The sequence below is a fragment of the Sceloporus undulatus genome, chromosome 9, assembly GCF_019175285.1.
Source record: "Sceloporus undulatus isolate JIND9_A2432 ecotype Alabama chromosome 9, SceUnd_v1.1, whole genome shotgun sequence".
NCBI lineage: Eukaryota > Metazoa > Chordata > Lepidosauria > Squamata > Phrynosomatidae > Sceloporus > Sceloporus undulatus.
In genome coordinates this window covers 10944955-10967979 of record NC_056530.1, presented here as the reverse complement: position 1 = coordinate 10967979, position 23025 = coordinate 10944955, and the positions used below count along the sequence as shown (strand labels likewise).

Here is a 23025-nt window from a genome sequence, read left to right as displayed (position 1 = left end):
AAGGAAGATTTTGTAATAAATGTGAGGTTTAGTGGAAAGAGGGGTTACATTTACTTTGGATTCGTTTGAAACATACTCCAGGCCTGAAGAGGGAAGACAATAGGATGGGAACGAAGCAAACCTTTTTGCAGATTTCACTATCTTTGCTTATTTTTCGCCTGATTTTTCAGGTTGCCAACAAAAAATAGCAAAGGTGCACACTATGTATTAAACTTGAATTAAGGTTGCCACCATCTCCTCCCACCCATCCTGCTCTTCCGGCTTTAGCCACTAAAAGCAGAAGGGCAGGTTGGGAAGGGGTAAGATGGTGACCGCATTAAGGATGTGTATGCTGTGTTCCTTTTTTACAAACCTCCACTACCTCCTCCTTTGACACACACTTAAGGAACTAACAAGCTTTGACAAGCCAGTATGTGGCTGCTAAGTGGGTCATTCTCTGCCACGCTGTTTTAATAGTAATAATAATCCCATTCCACCTGGTTTCACAAGGACTTTGGCTCTCCATTTGGAAAACTTGCATGGAGAGAAAAGAGACCTAGTGATCTGGTGGTTAAATATTTGTATCTAGGGCCTCATTCCCACTACTTTTTAAACCGGATTGCAATTCAAACCAGTTCAAACAACCCTGGATCCCTCTTAAACCGAATCGCTGAGAGGGACCATGCACTAGACCCATTTAATCCGCGTCTTTTTGACGCTGATTTTTTTCTGCGTCTATTCAACCAAATTGATTCGGCGCAAGTGTGAACCACAAGCAGATCAGAATCGTTTTGAATCAGTTGATTCGTGAATGTGAACCACAAGTGGGTTGTTTTGATGCTAGAACATGACATAAAATGCGATCGGGGCAAATATATTGGGAACCACGCCCCGATGTTGAATTGATCCATCGATTCGGATCACACACCGATTTATTTGTAAGTGGGAATTTTCACCTAGGACATAGAGCTTAGTCCCAGAAAAAGTTAACACAGGCGGTTGCAGAACATGGGAAAAGCTCCTTCTCACCTGGAACACTGAACAGATAGCCCTGCCTTGTATTAGTAATGATTTGTAGACAAAGAACAACAGTAGGAATTGCCTCATATGGAGAGGGTTGGGGAAAGCAAAGGGTTTGGAAAGTTTCTTTCATGGACTACATACAGCTTTCATAACTCCCTGGCCAGCATGGTTATGCTGGCTAAGGGTCCTCTTAAAGGTACCCCAGTTTTTATGAGAGATCTCACCTCTATCATGACAAGTGATGCATCAAAGATGTGGAGTTTGCACAAAACTGTCTCTAGTAGCTGTTTCTTTTATGGAACCAAGCAAATGCATTATAGCAAGCAGAAAAAAGCAAACACATACAGCAAGCTGATTCCTCATAAAGATGCGAGCAACCCATGCGGTGCTTCTGCTTATTAATAGTCCATGCAACCAGACAGCAGTTAAAATCTTGAGCACTTACAGAAATGCATGAAAAGCAGCCCTGCACATGGATGAATTTGCATCTGAGAGAGCCCAGAAAAATTGTGTGTATGTGTGTGTGTTCCATTTTTGTTCAGCAAACAAAGATGAAACAACTGCACATCTGCAGCACTAAACCAAATGTATAATTTTGAGAGAATATGCATTTTAAAACATTTTCCATGTGGATTATTGCAAAACAAACAAACCGCCAAATGCACTGTAATTTGGAAATGGGATAGATGAGAATTATGGATGGTTTCATAGAATGAATGTAGTTTGATACCACTTTAACTACCATGGCTCAATGGAATTCTGGCATTTGTAGTTTTGTGAGATATTTAGCTTTCTCTATCCAAAAGCTTTCTGGTGCCACAACCAACTACACATCCCAGAATTCCTTAGTATTGAGCTATGGTAGTTAAAGCGGTGTCAAACTACATTAATTTTGCAGTGTGGCAGCAGCCAGAGAGTCCAGTGGTATAAATATTAAGGTGTGATGGGTGCTACACAGCTTTTTAGATGATCTTGGACTGCAAATCCCAACAATTCTAGCCAATTGCCAATGATGAAGAATGCTGGGCTGCAGGATTCCCATCCTGTCCTTAGGCCTACATTCAGTTAGTCCCAGTTAGTGTAGACCCTTGGATCAACTACTGTGATGAATTGGCACATGGATACATCTCATGCATTCAATGGGCCTGCTCTAACTAAGGGACTAAGAATTGGACTGGGGACAGCAGTGGGAATCATACAACGCTTGAAAGAATGTCAGACTGCAACTCCCAGCAGCCCTAGCCAACGGAAACAATAGTGAAGAATGCTGAAGGTTGTAGCTCAACATCTGGAGGGACATTCAGTTCCTTTCTTCACTCCCACTAGAGGGCTAAAGTCTTCCTAGGAGTCTTCTTCTCCTCCTTCCATAAATCCACCCCTAGTTATGCACCCCAAAAAAGAAGTGGAGAAAAAGCATGGCTCCCTCTTAGGAAATGGTCCTCTTGTCCTGAGACAAAAGATTTATTTATTTTTCAAATCCACATGCAGGGAAAGGAGATTTTAAAGAAACCTCCTAACCTGAATCAGAACGGATATTTTGATGGTGCTAGAGAGACTCCTTGTGGCTGGAAAGGGTATACTCAGTTGTCCCAACATTATACCCTTCTGAGAATTGACTACACTTCAAGGTGGAGATAGATAGATAGATAGATAGATAGATAGATAGAGATAGAGATGGTAGCGATAGAACTGATTAGCGATCGGAAAATAGAGATAGAGATAGAGATTAGAGATATAATGGAAGAAATCCAGACCTATCGTGAAATAAGAAGTCTCTATTACAGATCAATGATACCAGAAGGTTTCCCAAGACAGTGTAAAAGTGCTCACAGAGGCAAGGAAAAGCCTCAGGGCCTCCCACCACCAATCGAAAAGATGCGTATTTACTTATTTTTCTGCAGAGAAAAGAAACAGAAACATTAAACCTTCTTCCATTTCTTCTATGGGCCCATTACAGACGGGCTGAAAATACGGACTGGGTCCGTTTAGGGTAGAAAGGGGCATCACTTCCTGATGCCCCTAGCCCTAATACGGACCCAGTCCATACAAATGGCGGCGGCCGTTCCACATGGCCGCCGCCATTACGACGCCACGACCACGCCGCCTCCAATGAGGCGGTGCGGAGGTGTGACGTTTTACGCCGCGTGAGGGCACCTAGAGCACCCTTTCCGGGGTTGCAAGAAGGAGCCTCAAAACGGGCTCCTTCTGGGGTTTGTGTCGCTGGGCGCAGCCTTTACATGGCTGCTCGCAGCGACACAGAGGAGAAAGGGGCCAAGCGACCCCTTTCTCCTCCTCCCCGCCGTCGCCGGGTGTCCTTGGGGCTTGAAGCCCCAAGGACACCCCTTTCCAGGCCACAGGGAAGCGACTTTTTGCCGCTTCCCCGCAGCCTGGAAAGTGGTGGATCAGGGCCCCGGAGGCTGCCGGTCTGGCAGCTGAGGCCCCAATACAGCAGGGAAAGGGGTGGGTGCAGGCTGCCCCAAATGGGCGGTCTGTAACCTGCCATGATAAACCTAGTTAAGTTGTATCCTTTTCCCATTCACTGGCTGGAATCCTCTTTGTTAATCCCAGCGAAAGAGACCCATTGAATCCATTATTGAATGATCAGTCAATACATGGGTGAATCCAACTGATCCAAGAGCTCTACTGTAGGATTTAGGCCGTTATTATTTTTTCTGATGGGTTTTTTCATCTTCTGCCTCCGACCTATGAAACAATACAAAAAAACTATGGACCAGAGTATTTTGTTTAGCCGTGTGACATTTCCCTGCCGGAGATATCATTTTGATCTCCTTTCATTGCAAGTCTGCAAAATGGCATTTCGAAGCTATCTTCTTGGGGCTTCTTATTTACTTGGGATAAAACATAAACTGGGGATACCCAAGATTGTTGATTCAGGGACTGTTCCGTGGAGCTGACAGATTTCTTTACACAGACACCAAATCCCAGGGTATTGGAAGCCACTGATGTTTGCTCAATAACTTTCATCCTCTGCTGTGCTTCCTTTAAAGAGCATCCCGTTTCTTATCCAATTTAGAAGATGTTCCACCTTACAAAATGCAGCCTGAGCCCCAAAGATCAAGACACATTATTCCAATCTTTCTATATTTGCTTCGTTATGCATCTATGCATTGCTAGGTTCAATTTGGAGTGCTAGTTTCAGCCTTGAAAGTGAAGAAGGATCCATCATGAACCGCTGCGTCTGAGTTGGCTCGAGGGGACAGTTCTCTCTGGAGTTTGATCTGTGCAATATCCTTCACACATTCATCATAAGATGCAGTCACCAAATAAACAAGATCCATAAATGAAACGAACTTCACTTCATCATAGACGTAGGGCAAATTCCTATCTTTTGAATATCCAATGATGAGATATGGATGACTGCTGGCTTCTAGGTCAGTGGAGAGGTGAATCTGCTTTGGGTTTCATTCTGAATTTTTCAGGAGCTGTCCAAAGTGTCCGCACCTTGGGTAGGTTCTTCCAGTGACATGGAAGACATTAGCCACCATCACTGTCATGGAAATGATAAAACCATTGCTTATAATTTTATTCAAACTGAAATGTCAAGAAAGTATGAGACGAAAGGGGCACTCTCCCATGCTCAGACCGCATGTGGTTATGCCTCCAGAGGTCCTGAAATCATGGTTCCATGGTAGGAGACATTGCCCTGAATGTGGCTTCTTCAGAAATGGAGGCATTTAATCCATTTGTTTTAACTGCACACAGTCACTTTCAGACATAATTCAGCCTTTGTGGCAGCAGTGTTTATTGGAACCGAAGCCAAGAATTCTACATCTGTTAGGACATTGCTACAGTTATTAAGAACGATAAAATAATTGCTTCCAGTGCTTTGAAAACACATGGCATCTCTGTACACTCATACTGCTTTGCCTTGACTGTAGTCAGGAGTGGAAGGAACTTGGACCTTGCTAGGTTTTCCTGCTTCAGCACCGAAATCTCACATGATGCTCTGTGGAGATAGTGAGTCAAGCCCCCTGAATTATTTAGGGGTTCCTTTCCACGTTGGTGAGTCAAGAGCCTTTAATAATTCAGGGACTCCTTTCTGCTCGCTTCCACTTCTAATTAATGTCCTCCCATTCTTGATCAGGTTGGTGGTCACCTTTACGATTCTTTGGTTCAAGAAACTCTGAAGAGAAGAAACCTGGACTAACAATGATCCGCAGGCCTTTTCCCCCAAGTGTTTCTGATGGTGTGAAAGAATAACTTCCTTTCTGAGTTGCTTTTTGAACAGAAAAATCCAAACTAGAGACAGGAGTTCGATACTGTGGATTTATTTATTTATTGGATTTATATTCCTCCTTTCTTCCAAAGTAAGATTCATGGATCCATGTGTCTGTGCATTTACACCACGTGTGGGCCATCTCTAGCCTTCAAGTTGTCGAACTGCAATGCCTACCATCCCTTACCATTAGCTATCACGGCTAAGGCAGATGGGAGTTGCAGTCCAGCAACATCCAGAGACGAGGTGGCAACTGTGTGGTCAGCAAGCTGCAAATAATCTGTGTGGGCTTGTGCAGGGGGTTCTGGCTGAGAAAACATCCAAATTTGTGTTGTGTGGATGCAGTTTGGGCTATAAATACTGTTCCAGCTCTTCCTGAAATTGGTCAAAAAAGATCAGAAGTTATGCCCAGTCGACCAAAATGTTACTTCTAGATACATTTGGATTTGCCAATGAAGATCCAGAAGAACCAAAAATGGCCTACCTTCATTCAGAAGGATCAGATGTTTTACAATCCTTGTATCAACACACACACAAACAGATGCATCAACCTGATGTTTTGAATTGCATCAAGTGATTTTGACAGTCCAGTAGGCCAACAGATATTGACCAAGATGCTTGAGGGAACAAGTGGAGCATAACCACTCTGCATGCGCAGCCACATATCTTGTCCCCCTGCAATTGCCAAGAGCCACAGGGTACTGCTATGGCCATTAAATGACTGAGGAAAAAAGGAGAAAGAGGAAGAAAGTGGTGACCAAGCATCGGAAACTGTCTCCTGTCCTTGCTGAAGTTCTCCAGAGTGATAGAAGGAAAGAACTGGCAGCCTTAATTTTCCTCCTCTAGTTCTAGAAATGTTTGCAGTGGGGATAGGATGCAGTTCCCTTTTCAGATTCCACTCTGAATGTTTGCCGACTTCAAGAGATCTATAGAAAGTAGTCAACCCTGTCTCTAAAACAGATTCAGTACATTGAGTAGCTTTTTGTAAAGTTGGGACTACAGCCCAGGGAGGATTCACTGTGGATGAGATATCTCCAAGACTTCCTATCCTCTACTGCTCTGCTCAGGTTCTGCCGATTCATGCCCATGGCTTCCCTGGTTGAGTCTATCCATTTGGCATACAGTCTTCCTCTCTTTCTACTACCTTTTGTTTTTCTCCAATGAGTCAAGGTATGACAGCCCTGGAGCTTCCCCCTTCCTGAAAGTGAAGATATTGGAGGTGTGGATTTCAGATGCCGACCTTCACAAGTTCCTAGGAGAACAGGTAGTCCTTCACATCTCCGGCCATGGAGAGCGGTATAGGTCAAGCAACTAGAGTTTGGGAGGTCAAACAAACCAGCACCTTGATAGCCTGTTTGCTTTTCTCTCCTTTCTGTTATGTTATTGTCTTTATGGCAGCTATTACTTTGGGCTGCCATAGATGCCAAGAGCGATGGGATGACAGGATGAAAACATCACTCCCTTGCATTCCAAGCTCAGTGGCCATGTGCCAGCAGAATGGTAGCCAAAACACTGAGAAACAAGGAGGAGGTATCAGTATGCTCAAGGGAACCGTGAGTACAAACCCTTCTTGGTGGCTGCCTTAGATTTTGAAACTCCCTTCGCAGAGAGTTTCAACCCCTTTTAATACAAAAAGTTTTCAAAGAACAGGAGAGGGGGTACTATATTGTTTAAAACAGAACTGTTCTAAATTGCTATGTGATCTTTATTGCATTTTATTCTTTTCCCTAGAGATGTGAAGTGTTTCAATGCAGTGACTAGCTTAATCCTATTTTAATGTCCACTTTTTCCTAGGTTTTTTAACTGTGTTACTCTATAAAACTACAGTGATATTTTGACTGTGACCTTGTTCGGCACAAGGAGCAGAGACTGTAATATCATCCCACTGGCCATCTTAGGCCATTCCAGTTGTTGTTTTAGGTCATGGAGGACAGAATTGTGCCAACATGTCTGACTGCCCTTTCAGCGGGTTCATTTTTCTGCAGGCAAAGAGAGCTTCCTGCGTAAAGGGGTGGTGTTCGATCTGGCCATGATAACACATGTTTTGAATCCATGCCAGTTGGATTATGGTAGCACACTCTCCACAGGGCTGCCTTTGGAAACTTTGGAAACTGTTTGGAAAGTTCAGTATGCCAAAATGCTGCAACCGGATTGCTGACTCTCTTGTTCAACCAGCTGTACTCCCCACCAATTCTGTTTCCAGGCAGAATTGAAAGTGCTGGTTATGACCTTTAAACTCGGATACAATTTGGATCCAAAGTATTTGCAAGACCATAATGCTCTATATAAGCCTGTCTACATTTTACGATTTTGGTATCACTTGAGTGTAGGAAAAGCAAACATACCAGTTTGGGAATATATCCAGGGGTAGCCATGTTGGCCATATAACAAAGTACAGCATCATCCAAAATCCACCAAACTGTCCTATGCCCTTTCCAGCATGCCTTTCCATCTGTATTATTTTAATTCAATTCTGTAGTCACACCAATTGATTAAGTAAAAAGAAAAGAAAGAAAACAAAATGGGGGAAGTGGGGGAGCCTGCTTGAGAATAAAAATGGGGAGAGGAACAGTATCCCACCCACTTGCACTGTGTGATTCCCTTCATATCAGAACTGCAGCAGGAGGAACTTATCACACAAGAATCAATAATGTAAAAGCAGTACAATTGGGGTGCATTGATGGGGTTTATCCAATGACATAAAGAAACTGGGGCTTCTGGGAGTTAAAGTCCAAAACACCTGGAGAACCAAAGTGTGAGAATCCCTGCTCTAAGGCTTCCTCAAACTACAAACCAGGATTCTGCAGGATGCAACCCTGGCAGTTAAAGTGGAATCGTAATGCTGTAATTATGTTGTATGATAGCAATAGCAATGGCAAATACATTTCTATACTGCTTATCAATGTGCTTAAGAACTCCCCAAATTGTTTATAAAGTGTAAGCTGATTTTAAAGTGTAAGGTCATTTTAGTGACCTACATAAGGATGTGAGGCTGAGTCAACTCTGGAGCCCTGCCTGGGATCGAACCCACAACCTTGTGGCTGTGAGTGGCTGCAGTACTGGCATTTAACACTGTGCCATGAGGGCTCTGGCATTAGACCAGCATAATGATACAACTGGATTCCAGCCTTTGTTACAAGCCCCCTTTGTATTCAGTCCTAGGCAGTCAGGAATCTGCTCCAGAACATCATTGCAAGTGCCAGGACACTCTTCACAGGTTGGACCTGAACCATTCTGGAAAAAGTCAACTCCAGCTGTTTGATTCCAGCTCTCTGCCTCCGTCAGTCTTGGCAACAGGCGAGCAGAGGAGGGTGTGATGGGAATCTGCCTTAAAATCCAGCTCCACCCCTGGAATGCTTCCCTTTGGATGTTCCTCCTCCAACACCAACACCTCATCCTCCTCCTCATTCACAGAGTGCCGGGAGGAGCCCTAAAGCTTTGATGGCCTTTAACTGAGAGGAGAGAGTTTCAATGCCACACATGGAAGGAGTGGACAGAGGAAGGGCCTGTAGGAAAGACTGGACTCCCACCAGGTAAGAACTCTTGCCAGGGTGGGATGAAGGGGAAGGAGAATGCCAGTGATCTCTCCAGTTGAGGAAAGAGAAAGGTGAGCTCTCTCCCTGTCTGAGCTTAAAGATATTGCACTTGTGTCGGAACATGGGAGTAAAGGACAGGGGCTGGGGAGGGGATCAGGGATGTAAAAGGAGCCAAGAGTCATGGAAACTGAGCTGAAGAAGGCTTTCTCGGTGTTAGGGCTCCCTTTCACACTGAATAGAGAAAAACTGCTCTTGAGTCAATTCTGGAAATGTTTCCTCTTCTGAATAAACAGATACACTGCCCTATGCCTGTGGGGATGGAAACTGGGCTCCGCAAACTGAAAGAGGCAAGTTAGAGACATGCCAGAGCCTGGCCACCCCTCTTCCCTGAAATTGAGCAAAATGAGTGCATTTTTTTTCCAAAAAAGAAAAAAAGAAAGAAAGAAGTCATTCGCAGTACCTGGAAAAAAATGTGCAACAATGAACAGAGGCGTTGTGGTTTTGAGTGTATGGAGTCTGTGAAGTCCGTGTGTGCATGCGAGAGAGAGTGAGTGAACAAGGATAGAAAGAAGGAGAAAAGGAAAGAGAGGGGATGGGAAGGTATGCAAAGAAGATTCATACAGTTTTCTCATGCTCAGTTTGGGGACACATCGAGACACGCTATCGGGAAAAATTGTCAACGGCCACAAAATTTTTCACGTCTGTATTTGAACAAATGGGCTAGCACTTTTTCCCCCCTAAGGAAAAGTAAAACCTTTAGTTCCCATTATTCAACAGGCAGTATAGGAGAAGGAGGACACCACTTTAGAGATGGCTATCAACACAGTCAAGACCCAAATGCTGATGAAAGACAGGCACCTGTGCTGATATGAATGTTATTGTCAGTCCAAACTACAGCAGACCCACTGAAGTTGTGGGATGTACCTATGGGTTGACTCACTATTCAAAACTTGATTCCATGGTTCTGTTCTAGCTGGGAATCAGAAATGGAACTGAACCTCTGGCACTTTTCATATGGCAAATCTGACTTTGCCAAAGCATGTGGCCACACTACCGCTGACCTGACCATTTGTAAACCAAATAGACTAAGAAAAATGATGGGGATCGGGACTCCTATTTGTTGTTGTCTACCTTCAAGTCCTTTGGGACTTATGGCAACCCTAAGGCAAACCTATCTGGGATGAGAGGGTGTGATTTGCCCAGCGTCACCCAGTGGGTTTTAATGGCTGAGCAGGGAATCGAACCCTGACCGCTAGACTCCTAGTCCTGTGTTCAAACCACTGCACCATCCTGGCTCTCAGCATTGCTATGAAACGATGTGGCATGGGATTTAAAGCATCACATTTGGAGGGGTGTAACTACAGCATTGTCTCACTCTCATAAATGTTCTGTCTCCTGCCAACGAAATTGTCCTTCAGTCTCCAAATGTCTAGCTTTGCAGAGAGGGAGACATTGATAATCATCCACACTTAGAATTCTTACATTTGCTGTGTTTGCATTTCCTTGGTACCACCCACCCCTGGCTGAGATTCAAGTCGATCATCTTGGTAGACCAAGACGTTACTTTAAGGGTTTTCCTGCTTCTCCAAGAGATCTTGGAGGGTGAGTCCTTCTGTTTAGACGATCAACTGTATTATCTCACTTGCTTCAGAATGGGGTAAGGGAAACCAAGGACCCAAATGTCCCCCTGCCATTGGTGCAAACTACATTTCGAACAAAACCCAGAAATGCAGTTATAGAGGATGCAAAATGAAGAAATGTGGTTATAGAGGATGCATTGCTTCCCCAAATAAAGAATTCTGCCCTAACCCCCATGAAATCTTCCTTCAGTCACACAGTTTCTAGCATTGCAGAGAGAGAGACCTTTGAAAATCATCCATACCTAGAACTCTTTCATTTGCTGTGTTCCCTTGGTCACTTTGCCTGCCCCTTTCTTATGGATGCCTAAGCTGTATTTCCAAACACTCTACTGAAATGTTAAGCTACCTCAATCCTAGAAATTTGGGACTAGAGAAAATTTCATTTGCAGAGGTCAGAATTCTTATTTGTGGGGAGGGCAGTGCCCTCATTTCTCTCTCCCTGTAGTTACACCCCTGCAACCGCCATCCAAATGTAAGAGTGATGCTTAAAATCCTATTCCACGTCATTCTTTCCCTCCAGCATTTGTCATTTACAATCCTACTAAAATTGGTTTGCTGTACTCCCGGCATAGCATCAAAAACATGAACCACCCATAGAGGAAACCTTGGTGTTGGTTCAATTGCTTTCCGCCTATATATTGTACACAGACACGCACACACATAGAAAGGAAAACACAAAAAGTGGCTAATATTAAGCCCACAAAATTCCTTACTTATTCTGGGCATTTATCCCCTTTCTCCTTTCCAGCAAAGATACAAAACTCCATAGTGCTGGGAGAAAGAGTTTTTGGAGAATTAAAACTACGAAATGTTAAATGATAACATCCTAGTCTAGCAATTCGACAATTCTAGCATAGGTTTTTTGTGGCACTTGATGAAGTTAACTAGAGTCCTAAAAGCTTATGCTAGAATTGTTCTTTCTCAGTCTTAAAGATGCTGCGGGATTCCTTTAAACCTCCTCAGAAGTATAGCAGACCTAGGTTAACATAGCCTCTGAAAACAAAGCTCCTTTTAACAAAAGGTGCGTCTGAAATGTAGAAATGATGCAGTTTGACACCACTTTAAGTGCTATAACTCCATCCTATGGAATCCTGGGATTTGCAGTTTTACAAGGTCTTTAGCATTTGCTGCCAAAGAGGTCAGGTGCCTCATAAAACTAGAAATCTCAGGATTTGGTGCAATGCAGCCACGGCAGTTAAACTGGTGTCAAATTGCATTGTCACCACAGTGTAGATGCACTCAAAGTCTTTTATGCCTGTCAAACATCTCATTCTTCATCCTCTTCTATCTACCTGGATCTTTTTAGCAGCATCAGCACTTGGAGGACAGTGAAGGAAGGCTGCAGAAACACATACCTTCAGTGCCACCTCCGCAGTAAGCAATGCAATAAAGTCTCTTCTTGTTGCTGCAAAAGAGCTGCTGCCACACTGCAGAATAGATGCTTATCTGACCTGCATGTTTCATTGGACATGATGATATTGTTTTAGCTTTGAATCAAAAGTTTGCTTAAAAAGATTGAACGCTCTATTATTATTATTATTATTATTATTATTATTATTATTATTTGCCAGGCACTTTTATATTGTGCAGACTGGATGTAGAATGGGGTTCCTATAACTTTTAACCCTTGTTGTTGTGTGCCTTCAAGTCATTTCTGGCGTATGGCGAGCCTAAGATGAACCTATTATGGGGGTTTCAAGGGCTGAGAGTATGTGATTTGACCAAGGTTACCCAATGGTTTTCCATAGCCAAGCAGGGAATTGAACCCTGGTCTCCAGAAATGTAGTCCAATGCTCAAACCACTACGCCAGACTGGATCTCAACTTTAAAGCTTCATCAAGTGGGATGAAGATACTTGTCCTCCATCACCTTCCAAACCTGGACTTTCACCTGCAGCCATCCTCTCCCAAAACTGGTTGAAGGCAGGAGGAGAGAGCATGGAAAAGCTGGCATCAAGAAGAGAGATGAGTGCTCTTCCAAACCCCATCCCACAGTTCTCCATTGAGGAGGCAATAGTCAGGATGGGAGGGAATAGCTGTAGGTGAAAGTTAGGGTTTCCTAAAGTAGGATAGATACCTCCACCTACTTGATGGAACTTTATGGTACCTCATCCTGCTCTGAGATCTGTTAAGATATACATTTACAGGAAGACCCTCCCAGATCCAGTATGGTAACCCTGTATATCTCCTGCTTGTGGAATGCCAGAAGACATCCTATTGACCATGGTTGGGTCAACATACTGGACCGCATGGCCAGACCAAGGGTGCATCTACACTGTAGAAATAATGAAGTTTGACACCACTCCATCCTATGGGATCCTGGGATTTGCAGTAGTACAACGTCTTTAACCCTCTCTACCAAAGAGAGCTGGCGCCTCACAAAGCCACAAAGCCCAGGATTCCGTAGGATGGAGCCATGGCAGTTAAAATGGTATCAAACTGCATTCTTTCTAGAGTGCAGATGCATTCCTAGTAACTCTCCTCCTGTGTCCCAATTTAGTGCCCTGAACTGAACTAATAAGAGCCTTAAAGTCATGTCATCATATTAACTAGGTCAAGAATACAGTGTAGATTTATCCACTGATAGAAGAACCAGAAACAACAAGCTGTTCGAGGAACTCAGAGGAGTCCTGACTTGGAGTTTTAAGGGAGATGTGAACTGAGACACCCAACAAGATGGACGTTGTAGTCAAACACATCTAGTATGTGCAGGGTTGGGGAAGTCTCAGTTGAAAAGTTTGCAAGAAGAAAGATTTTACATTCATTATGTAAATAAGTAGAACATCAGATGCAGGTGTAGTACTCTGCTCTACTGAATAAGAATGAGAAGGGCTTTTTGACTTCACACCCAGTTTGAGAGTCTTCTGCCTGGCTCCTGTGCAAAAAGATCTTTCCTATATCTTTATGAAAATATAGCAAAGACTAGAATTTGAAAACATTACCTTTTTTTACTACCACTCCCAGAATCCTCCAACCATGTGGCTGGAGGATTCTGGAAGCTGCAGTCTAAAAAAGGCTAAGGGGATGTACAGACGGGCAGCTGAACGCCACCCCTTTTGCCCCAGATGGAGGCTGCGACAACCACATGCCACGGCCTCCAGAGGGAGCAAAAAGAAGTAGGTGTCATAGGCATGGCGGCACACCATGATGATGCCTCTTCCACACTGCGCCATTTAGATGCTGCACCGGAGGTGCGTCATCATGGCACGTACCATGTAGACTGGCATGCACCACAACAATGCCCTGCGGCTGGCGGTAGAGCTTTGAGCATGCAGATGCTCAGCCCTTGCCCCACTTTTCGCCAGTCTGTACAGGACCTAAAGATCCCTGCAACCTTATCTATTGAAGAAGATACACCCAGCCTGTCAACTAAAACTTTGATGCAGCCACCCCAGCAATACATTGTCCCAGTTCTGCACACTTCAATGCTTTGTTTTCTAATCCCCCCTTGTTTACACCTGTTGATCTGGGAGTGACTTTGGATTAGCCAGCCGCACCTTCCTCCTCTTCCCTTTTTAACCAGGCAACATTTAATTGAATGTTATTGCAAAATGCAGGAGCATCCAATTTGCTTGGAACACTGCGTCCAAGTCCTACAACATTCCTTTGCTCCATGCTGGGATATGACCTCAACACTTTTTTAATACCACTTCCTTTCTGCTACCTTTCTTCAGCCGGCAGATTCTTGAACGCAACAGCTCCTGTTCAGGGTTAATTGCTTATTGCTGGTATTTTCTCCTTGGCTCAGGGAGGGACCGGGAAATGTAAGCAGACATGTACTTAACTGCAGAGTACTTTGATTCATTTTGATTCACCTACTGGGGGAATGCTAGACCTCCAACCAACCGTAGGATGGGGTTACTGATGCAGATGGTACAAACACAGAGAGTGATTCATCCTCCCTACCATCTTGTTTTGTTAGCTGTTTGTGTAAGGCCGTCCCTGGCAAAATTGCTCATCCTTGTGAAATGTAGCTGATCATCATGGAAGGAAAGGCATACCCTCCAACATTTTATGTGAAAACCAGGAAATATGTGGCCAAGCAAAATCAGCCAAGCAAAATATGTGGCCAAGCAGAAGCAAAAGCAAAATCACTGCAAAACCCATCATGTAAGGTGTCATGGCTCACATCTCCCTTGAATTTCCAAACAGCTTGTTGTTTCTGGTTCTAGTTCAGGATGGCAGTGGTGGACATGCCAGGCAACTCAGGGGGACACATTTCAAATAGCAACCTAGTTTTCGAATGGAGATCCAAAGCAAAGGGTGATGCATTTTAATCTGCATTAAGAGGCATTTACTCTGGTTCTGATCCTGATCATGTCATTTTGTCTGTTTGCACCAGAACCAGAGATCAGGCTGTGCACTGTCTAGACTCTCCACCAAGCGGACAGGGGGAGGCCATTTTAGACAGGGCCTAAGTAGCCAAAGTAACCAATGAATATCAGTTATTTTTTTCCTATCAGCATTGTCCTTTCTACTCCTGCATAAGGGTAAAAAAATAATAATAGTGCCAATAGTTTATTTTATTTTTCAGTATGGTGTCTCCATATACATTTATTGACACATCAAGGATGAGGAAAAAATTGTGAACATTCCTTGCATCTTTAATATTCTTTAGATTAAATAATTCCTGCACAGAAAGCATTATATAAATGAATAATAATAATAATAATAATAATAATAATAATAATAATAATAATAATAATAATTTTTCTTGTGCCAAATGCATTTCTGCACAGTATAGTTTCCCCAAAGCATTTTGAGAAGTGCCAATACAGGGAGAATAAGGCACACCAAAAACATTGCTTTTCTCCCACAACTGGTTGAAAAGTGCCAAACATGTTGATCTTTCCATGTGATTATGAAATAGTCGAGGCTTTGCAATAGCATTGTAAAGGTGAGAAAAGGCAATATGGGAATGGGGTCGATTGAGAAAAGAGTTCTCCGTCAACTAATATTGCATGTTCCTCACCCCAATCCTGAAATCAAACCAGAACAACCAATGACACCTACAGTGCCCTCATACATCATGAGTGGACATAATGCACGTGTGTGTGGCCCCTGGATCCCATTTTTGTGGCTCCTGAAAATCCACACCAGTCCCTCAAAGCCCCCAAGTCCTCCTAAAACATTTTTTAAAGAATTTGGTACAATTTTCAGACAATGTTTGCACTGAAACCACATAGGAACCACCCCCCCCACAGCTGCACAAAAATACATGAAAATTACCCTACCCAAAAGCACCCCATAGCTAGCCCATTTTCTTCTGCAGTCCCTCTCATAATGGTGGCCGGAAATGATGCAATATTACTTCCTGTCCCCATTTTGAAAGGGATTGTAGAGGAAACTAGAGGTATTAGTGAGAATGGCCCGCGAAGGTGGGCTGGGAGGGAAAATTGGCTTCCATTTCACTTACCCATTCCTGTCCTACTTGCATGCCAACCCATGTCCTTGGAGAAGGAGTGCCAAGGGTTATACGCTACTACCGCTGGAGAGAAAAGGATGGGAAGGCAATGAAGAAATATCAGGAAGGCTCAGAGGGGGACAAGGAATGATCCATCATGTGAAGGAGAGGCAATCAAGTGTCATAAGGATAGATAAAAATGGCACGCAGTAAATTAGAGAAGATAAAAGATTTGGGACTTGGCAACCTGCAAGTGCTTACAGAAAACAGAGACAAGTGGAGCCCTGTCAGAGACTAATGATTGAAATGGAAATACAGAGGGGATAATGGAGGTGGCTGGGAAATAAATGAATAAATTTAAAGTCATAAATGTATGTCAGTGCTTTATAGAAGTTAAATAATGGTGATGACGAGCCAGATGATTGTAGATCGAGAGTCAGCGGGAATTCATAACAATAGAGCAGCCTTCCCCCCCCCCTTGTTGTCTTCTCCACCAGAATCCTCCTGGCTCTTTCTCTGGTTCCACCGTGTCTCTTGTGTCTCATTTGGGAGATTTAACAGATTGCCCTGCCCTGTATTATTCATATGTTGGCAAAGACTAAGAGTAGGGAAGCTGCCTCATACTGAGTCAGACCCTGGTTACCTATTGCCAGAGCTGGCAATGTTACTCTCTTTTTGGACTTCTGCTAATAGAATCCCCCAACTTGAATTGTCATTAGGAGATCTGGTGAGTTTTGGTCACTTTTGGTGAGTCCCGAAAGTGATGCTATGGAATGGTGTTTACACCAAGGTTGAACAATGCATTCCCCTCCATATGTTGTTGGACTGCAGCTCCTATCAGCTCTAGCCATCAAAGCTGATGGTAAAGCATGAGAGGAATTGCAGTCAAAGTCCAGCTGAAGGGCCACAAATGGTCCACCTCAATATAAATGGCAAATGTTTTAGAGAAGAGTTTCCCCCAGTCCCACCTGAAGATGTTGAGGATTGAACTGGGACCCTTTTGCATTCCAAGTATGGCCTAATATCTATTGTTAGTAGAGACACTGAATTCATTGGATTTGCCTATGTGTTGACATATGGATAGTAATGGCAAACCCTCTCTGATGAAACATGCCAAGAAAACCCTATATAGGTTCACCTTAGGGTCACCACAATTCAAAAATGGCTTGAAGGCACACCACAGCAACACAACAATGTGTTGACTTGGGATGCAGTTATTCACTAGGTTTCTTCACAAAAGGAGCAACTTTTTCACAATGAAGAAGTCTCCAAAAACTACACACTATTCACAGATCAGGATTCGTTCTGTGCAAAATTCACACACGCTTGTTTTGCACAGAAAATAACATTTCCTGGGCAGAAAACACTGATCCTTGCACAGAAAATACAGTACTGTTATCAATGGCGGGGTACAGACCGCCGCTTTGCAGCGGTCTGGCGCCGCCGCCAGAAGGTCCGCGGGGGAGCCGGAGCCTTCAGACGGCCCGACTCCCACACGGACCGAAAAAAGAAGCTCCAAAATGGAGCTTCTTTTTGCGTCGCGTTTGCGACGTAGCGAGGCGCCAGGGGCGCGCTCGCTACGTCAGCAGCGGCGCGACGCGTCTGGACGCTGTGCGTCCGATACGTAAAGATGGCGCCGGCCATGTAGAATGGCCGGCGCCATCTTGTACGGACGGAGTCCGTACTAGGACATGGGGCGTCTAAAAGAGACGCCCCTTTTTTAAAATGGGACGTCCTCCGGACGTCCCAAAGGGCTGTTTAGAAAGCCCCTATGTATATCACCCTGGTGTGAATTTCATGCTAAGTAAGTTCCCATGTGCAGCCTTTTCTGTGCAGGAAACAGTTTTTTCTGCACAGGAAATAATATTATAAGTATTTTCTGTATAGAAAGTGCTATTTCCCATGCAAAAAAAATACCATTCTCTGCAAAAAAAAAACAACCTTTGTGAACTTCAGCTAATGGAGTCTCCTACTGAGTTACAGCACAACATAGAGGCCAAAGAAGCGGCTTTAAACCTTGTCAGGGAATTGGTCCATCTTGGTTAGTATTTCTTCTCCACTGACAATAGCTCAAAGGGTTTCGGATATGATCTTTCCTAGCCCTCTTTAGCACTATTATTTATTAATGTTTGGAAATATTTATAGATCCAAACATTTCCAAGCAGCGTACATCCATAAAACATAAAATACATATAATATATATATGTATATATAAAATGCATATATAAAATATATATAGGGATGCAGTGGCTTAGTGGTTAAGACACCAATTCTGATGATCAGAAGATCAGACGGTTGGCAGTTCGAGGCCCAAGTGCTGCTTGATGGGGTGAGCTCCTGTCACTAGTCCCAGCTTCTGCCAACCTAGAAGTTTGAAAGCATGCAAATGCAAGTAGATAAATAAGTACCACTTTTGTGGGAAGGTAACAGTGTTCGGTGCAGTCATGCTGGGCTCATGACCACTGGATTTGTCTTCAAACAATGCTGGCTCTTTGGCTTAGAAACGGAGATGAGCTCTCCCCCTACAGTCAGGTACGACTAGTCATTCACGTCAAGGGATTACCTTTACCTTTACCTTTACATATAGCACACCATTATGCCATACACAAATGAACTCACATAATTTATGAGGTTCAGGAAATAGATGTCAGATTGAGCAAAGCAGGGAAGCAGCTTGTTTAAATCAGTACATTTTTCACATGCAGCGAAACATCAGAATAGTTGGAGCATGGTGAAACTCCAATGAAAGAGCTTTCCGTTACTAGAAGATTACATTACAAGATGCTGAGCCCAGACTTTCTGGAGGCAAAGCATGGGCTCCACCATTTGGCCAGTGATGCAGATGGATAATGTTTTGTTCTGTACTTAATACTCTTAAGGGTGGCTAGTCTTTTTTAGAGGCTTTACACGTTATTTGCTTTACTTCCAAATGGGATAAATCACCTCTGCTGCATTGTGGGCCTTGTGGACCTATTGGTAAATGCAGTTATTGCACTTATTAACTACATATTTCAAATGAGTTGATTTTCTTTCATCTCATCTGAGATATGCAGTTATTAAATGCAGTGACTGCATTTACCAATACTGTAAATTTGTATAGAAATAGAGGAAAACGTCTTGCAAAATTCCAGACCCAAAAGCCCTGCCTTCTCAAGTTACAGAGAGAAGCTTTTAAGTTGTCTCATTTACTGCAAGAGGATGAAAGAAGTGAAGATTTACATTCCCTCTTCCCAAGCGTTGGTTGTGGCTGGAAACAACATTTTGGATTAGACAAATATTCCATCTGAAGCAGCATGGAAATTCTTATGTTATGTTCTTCCTGAGTGCTTGGTCTGTGATGAATTAGTAAACCTTGGCTGGTTATAAGGATTAAAGATGAATCACCTTTGCATCGCTCTTCCTCAAGTCTTTGAGTGTTTTAGCAAACACTATTTTTGTTCGAGTTTCTTAGTCTCTTTGCCTTTCTTGGAGATCTCCTTAAGGACAGAGGGGAGCATCAAAGAGCTCTGTAATACTCCCCTAAACCCTAATTAGACTCCCTACTCTTCCCTTGTCCCTACTTCTCCGTTGCACATTTCAAAGGCTCCTGCCCTTCTCCTGTTGGATCCCATTCCTCTTAAGCTTTTATAGAGGTCTCATTTTCTTTGCTGTTTGCTGCAGTATTTCAGCTCACTCACCAGCAAGAAAGTTCAAAGAGCAGCTCATAAGAGCTTCCCCAGAAGTTTGCAAAGAACAGGCTCCTCTCCAGAAACACAACACTCGCCATAGGAAAAGATTACGGATGCTCATATTCAGGGCTTGGAAAAGTCTCTCCAGGGGACTTCAATTCCCATGCTTACTGGGAGGATTCTGGAAGTTGCAATTCTCTCAGCATTTTCCAGCTCTGACCACAGCCATTTTGTAAATCTCTAGTTCTTGTTCTTTCCACCAAGTTTGAAAAGCATATGTTATAAAGCCTCTTACCATGAAATGTTATGAAATCTTTAGTATTTGTAAGTATACTTACTTTATTCATTTTTACAAAGAAGATCAAGCCCGCTTTATTTCTTCCCTATATCCTGTGTGTATGGGGCGATGGGGTGAGACAGGTTGTTGCTCACCTTCTGCTTGCAAATAATAATTACTCTAGATTTTTGTGAGGTTTTTGGGCTATGTGGCCATGTTCTAGAAGAGTTTATTCCTGATGTTTTGCCAGTATCTGTGGCTGGCATCATCAGAGTTTTCTCTGATGCCCGAAAAACCCACAAAAATCTATGGATGCCAGCCATGAAACCCTTTGACTTCACAATAATTCCTCTGCTTGTGGTGCACACAACTATCTCTCACGTTCCTCAGCAGGGCTCAAAGCATTACACATCTACAGTGAAGGATCTCAGCCAGAGTGTATCAAATTGCTGTAACTCTATAGTGCAAATAACTTTTAATTTTCCACAATTTGGTATCCTCCCAATGATCTGGACTACAACTTTCACCATCTTCTAGCCGGTAGATGGGGAACGCTGACTTGGGACATTTCTAATTTCATGGTCTGTCTCTTTTCAGGCATTTTTAACCGAAGAAACTAGAAACCATGAACTGGTCAGGCTTTGAAGACCTCCTGGGTGGAGTGAACAAATACTCTACTGCCTTTGGGCGTATCTGGCTCTCGGTGGTCTTCATCTTCCGTCTCCTTGTCTACTTAGTGGCTGCTGAGAAAGTTTGGGGAGATGACTCCAAGGACTTTGACTGCAACACGGAGCAGCCGGGCTGCCCCAACGTGTGCTATGATCTTTACTTCCCCATCTCCCACATCCGCCTTTGGGCCCTGCAACTCATCCTCGTCACTTGTCCGTCCTTGTTGGTGGTCATGCATGTGGCCTACCGGGAAGCCAAACTGAAGAAGTATCTGGAGAAAGTTGGACGGGACTCTCGGCCCCGCTATCCCCCGGGGAAGAAGCGTGGGGGTTTGTGGTGGACTTACTTGTTCAGCCTCTTCTTCAAAGCCTTTGTAGACATCACCTTCCTCTTTATCTTCTACCGAGTGTACCCGAGCTACAGGCTCCCCACCCTGGTGAAATGTTCCCTCCCACCTTGTCCCAACATGGTAGACTGTTATATCTCTCGGCCAACGGAGAAGAATATGTTTACTCTTTTCATGATCGTGACGGCCTGCATTTGTATCCTGCTAAGTCTTGTTGAAGCCTTTTATCTTGTTGGGAAGAGGTGTAAGGAGAACCTGGAGGTCAGGAGTGAAAGACACGAGGGACACAACGGGGATGTACTTATTCTGAAAAGGGACCCCAGCTGCCTTTCCCCGAATAAACAAAGTGGGGTGGAAGTGGACTCACAGGTCTTCCAGGGACCAGATTACAAACCGTTCACTACACCCCTCTTAAATACCTCACAATGCGGGGAGCCCTCAAAACATGAAAAGTTAGGGTAGCTACACTAGTAGGAAAGGATGAAGACCTTGGGGGTAGGATCAATGTAGTTTTATTCCCATATCTTCTACTGGGTAGGAGCAGGAGACAAATATGACATAGGGAAAGGAAATTAAGAGAAGAAGAAGAATATGAGCCTACTGTCTGGCCCAAATTCTGTTGGCCAACGTCAACATAGCTCAGGTTGTTCTCCTGCCTATTGACCATGTTTTATGTAAGAATACTTGAAGTCAGGCCACAGCAGAAGGTTGCAATGTGGACTGCACCAACCAGTAAGGCTTGCCCTCTTCCAGGATACACCATTACATTCCACTTTTGACCCAGATTTTTTTCCTTACCCTCCAAAGTAACCTTATGATTTCATTCTATGGCTAAAAGACACCTTCCAGCCTGAATCCTACTATTAGTCTCAAATGAGTCTCAGGGAAACCAATGGGATTTACCTATGTGTTGACTTACCATTCAACAATTAATTCAGTGCATCTACTCTAGTTGGAACAAACCAAAGTAGGGGTGGGAATAAAGTGGCCCTCCAGATGTGGTTGAACCACAGCTCCCAGCATTCCACACCATTAACTATGTTGGCTAGGGCTACTGGGAATGGTATCCCATACACCTGTAGGGTCTTCATGATTCCTACCACTGCATTCATTCTTCATTGAGTTTCTTTCAAGGGAAGTATGCTCTTCTCAGAGAGCCAGTGTGGTATAATGGTTTGATCATTGGACAACAACTCTGAAGACCAGGCTTTGGTTCCAATGCTTGGCATTGGAAATCTTTCCACTTACTCTCAGATCCAGAAAACCCTATACTAGGTTTCATCTTAGGGTCATCATAAGTTGGAAATGACATGAAGGCCCACAACAATGTTCTTCCCATGACCAGCAGTCTTAGTATTTTCACGTATCAGATCATCTGTACCTCTGCAAATCATGGAGTTCCCCTGAGCCTAGGGATACTTTCTTCTTATATGTGAAAATTAACTGAACTCTTTTGGCTGGATATGCATTGGCGGATATACCTAAACAACAGATACAGTCATATTAAATAGTCAGTACTTTCAGCAAACTCTATGGTAATTGCCTACTGCTAACACATTGCACATTACCAAGGAAGAAAGGAAGGAATCATCCACTTTGGTTTTCAGAAGAGCAGATTTTCTTATACTGTTAAAAAAATGGTTCGATACTTTTTTATATACCTCAATATGTTTATTAAAATCACCATTTAATATATGCACGTATTCACTTGGGGTTTTTCCCCTCCAATTTTGTTTCAAAAGCCGCTGAGAAAAGAATGTTAGCATTCCAAAATGCATTTGTCACAATAAAATATCTCAGGCACTATGAGACATGCTTCTCGGTTTTGGGTTTTTCTTGGGCTACTGAGTATCATTTCTACCACCAAGCAATCTTAGACGTGACTCACAATATCAGAGGTATTAAAGATTACTTTGGGGCTACAACTCCCAGAATCATCCAGCTAGCAGGAGGCCATTTGCTGTCTTAAGAAGACTTTTTCATCCAAGGTGTGGAGAGAACATCAATGGAGGGAGAGACAGGGTTGGACTGGTTCTTTGGACTGATTCGGCCATTCCTGTGTTGCAAAAAGGCATATTTCAACAGAAGAGTGGGAAATAAATTAGCAGGGTTAGCAAATGCTTCTTGGTTCTACATTCACTGGTAGACTGCAAGATGGATGAAGCACAGGAAAAGGAATTAAAAAAAGAGATAATCTGGTTACAAAAAGAACTGGGTATGCATAGTGGTCTTGTAGCACCTTTGAAA

At 43.5% G+C, this 23025-nt stretch overlaps 1 protein-coding gene across 2 annotated transcripts; it reads left to right on the top strand.

Annotated features, from left to right (window-relative positions):
* The first annotated feature begins 8401 nt into the window (after positions 1–8401).
* LOC121915717 (gap junction beta-5 protein-like) lies at positions 8402–22574 on the top strand. Of its 2 annotated transcripts, none has more exons than XM_042440189.1 (2): positions 8402–8772; positions 20361–22574. In XM_042440189.1, the coding sequence occupies exon 2, from the start codon at positions 20389–20391 to the stop codon at positions 21238–21240; it is 852 nt and encodes a 283-aa protein (XP_042296123.1). In that variant the 5' UTR covers positions 8402–8772; positions 20361–20388; the 3' UTR covers positions 21241–22574. The 2 variants fall into 2 exon arrangements, with proteins under 2 accessions (XP_042296123.1, XP_042296124.1); XM_042440190.1 differs by lacking the exon at positions 8402–8772 and adding an exon at positions 11763–11789.
* Positions 22575–23025: the final 451 nt, after the last annotated feature.

Coding starts and splice junctions, on each gene's coding strand:
- LOC121915717 (XM_042440189.1), top strand. CDS start 20,389: ATGAACTGGTCAGGCTTTGAAGACCTCCTGGGTGGAGTGAACAAATAC.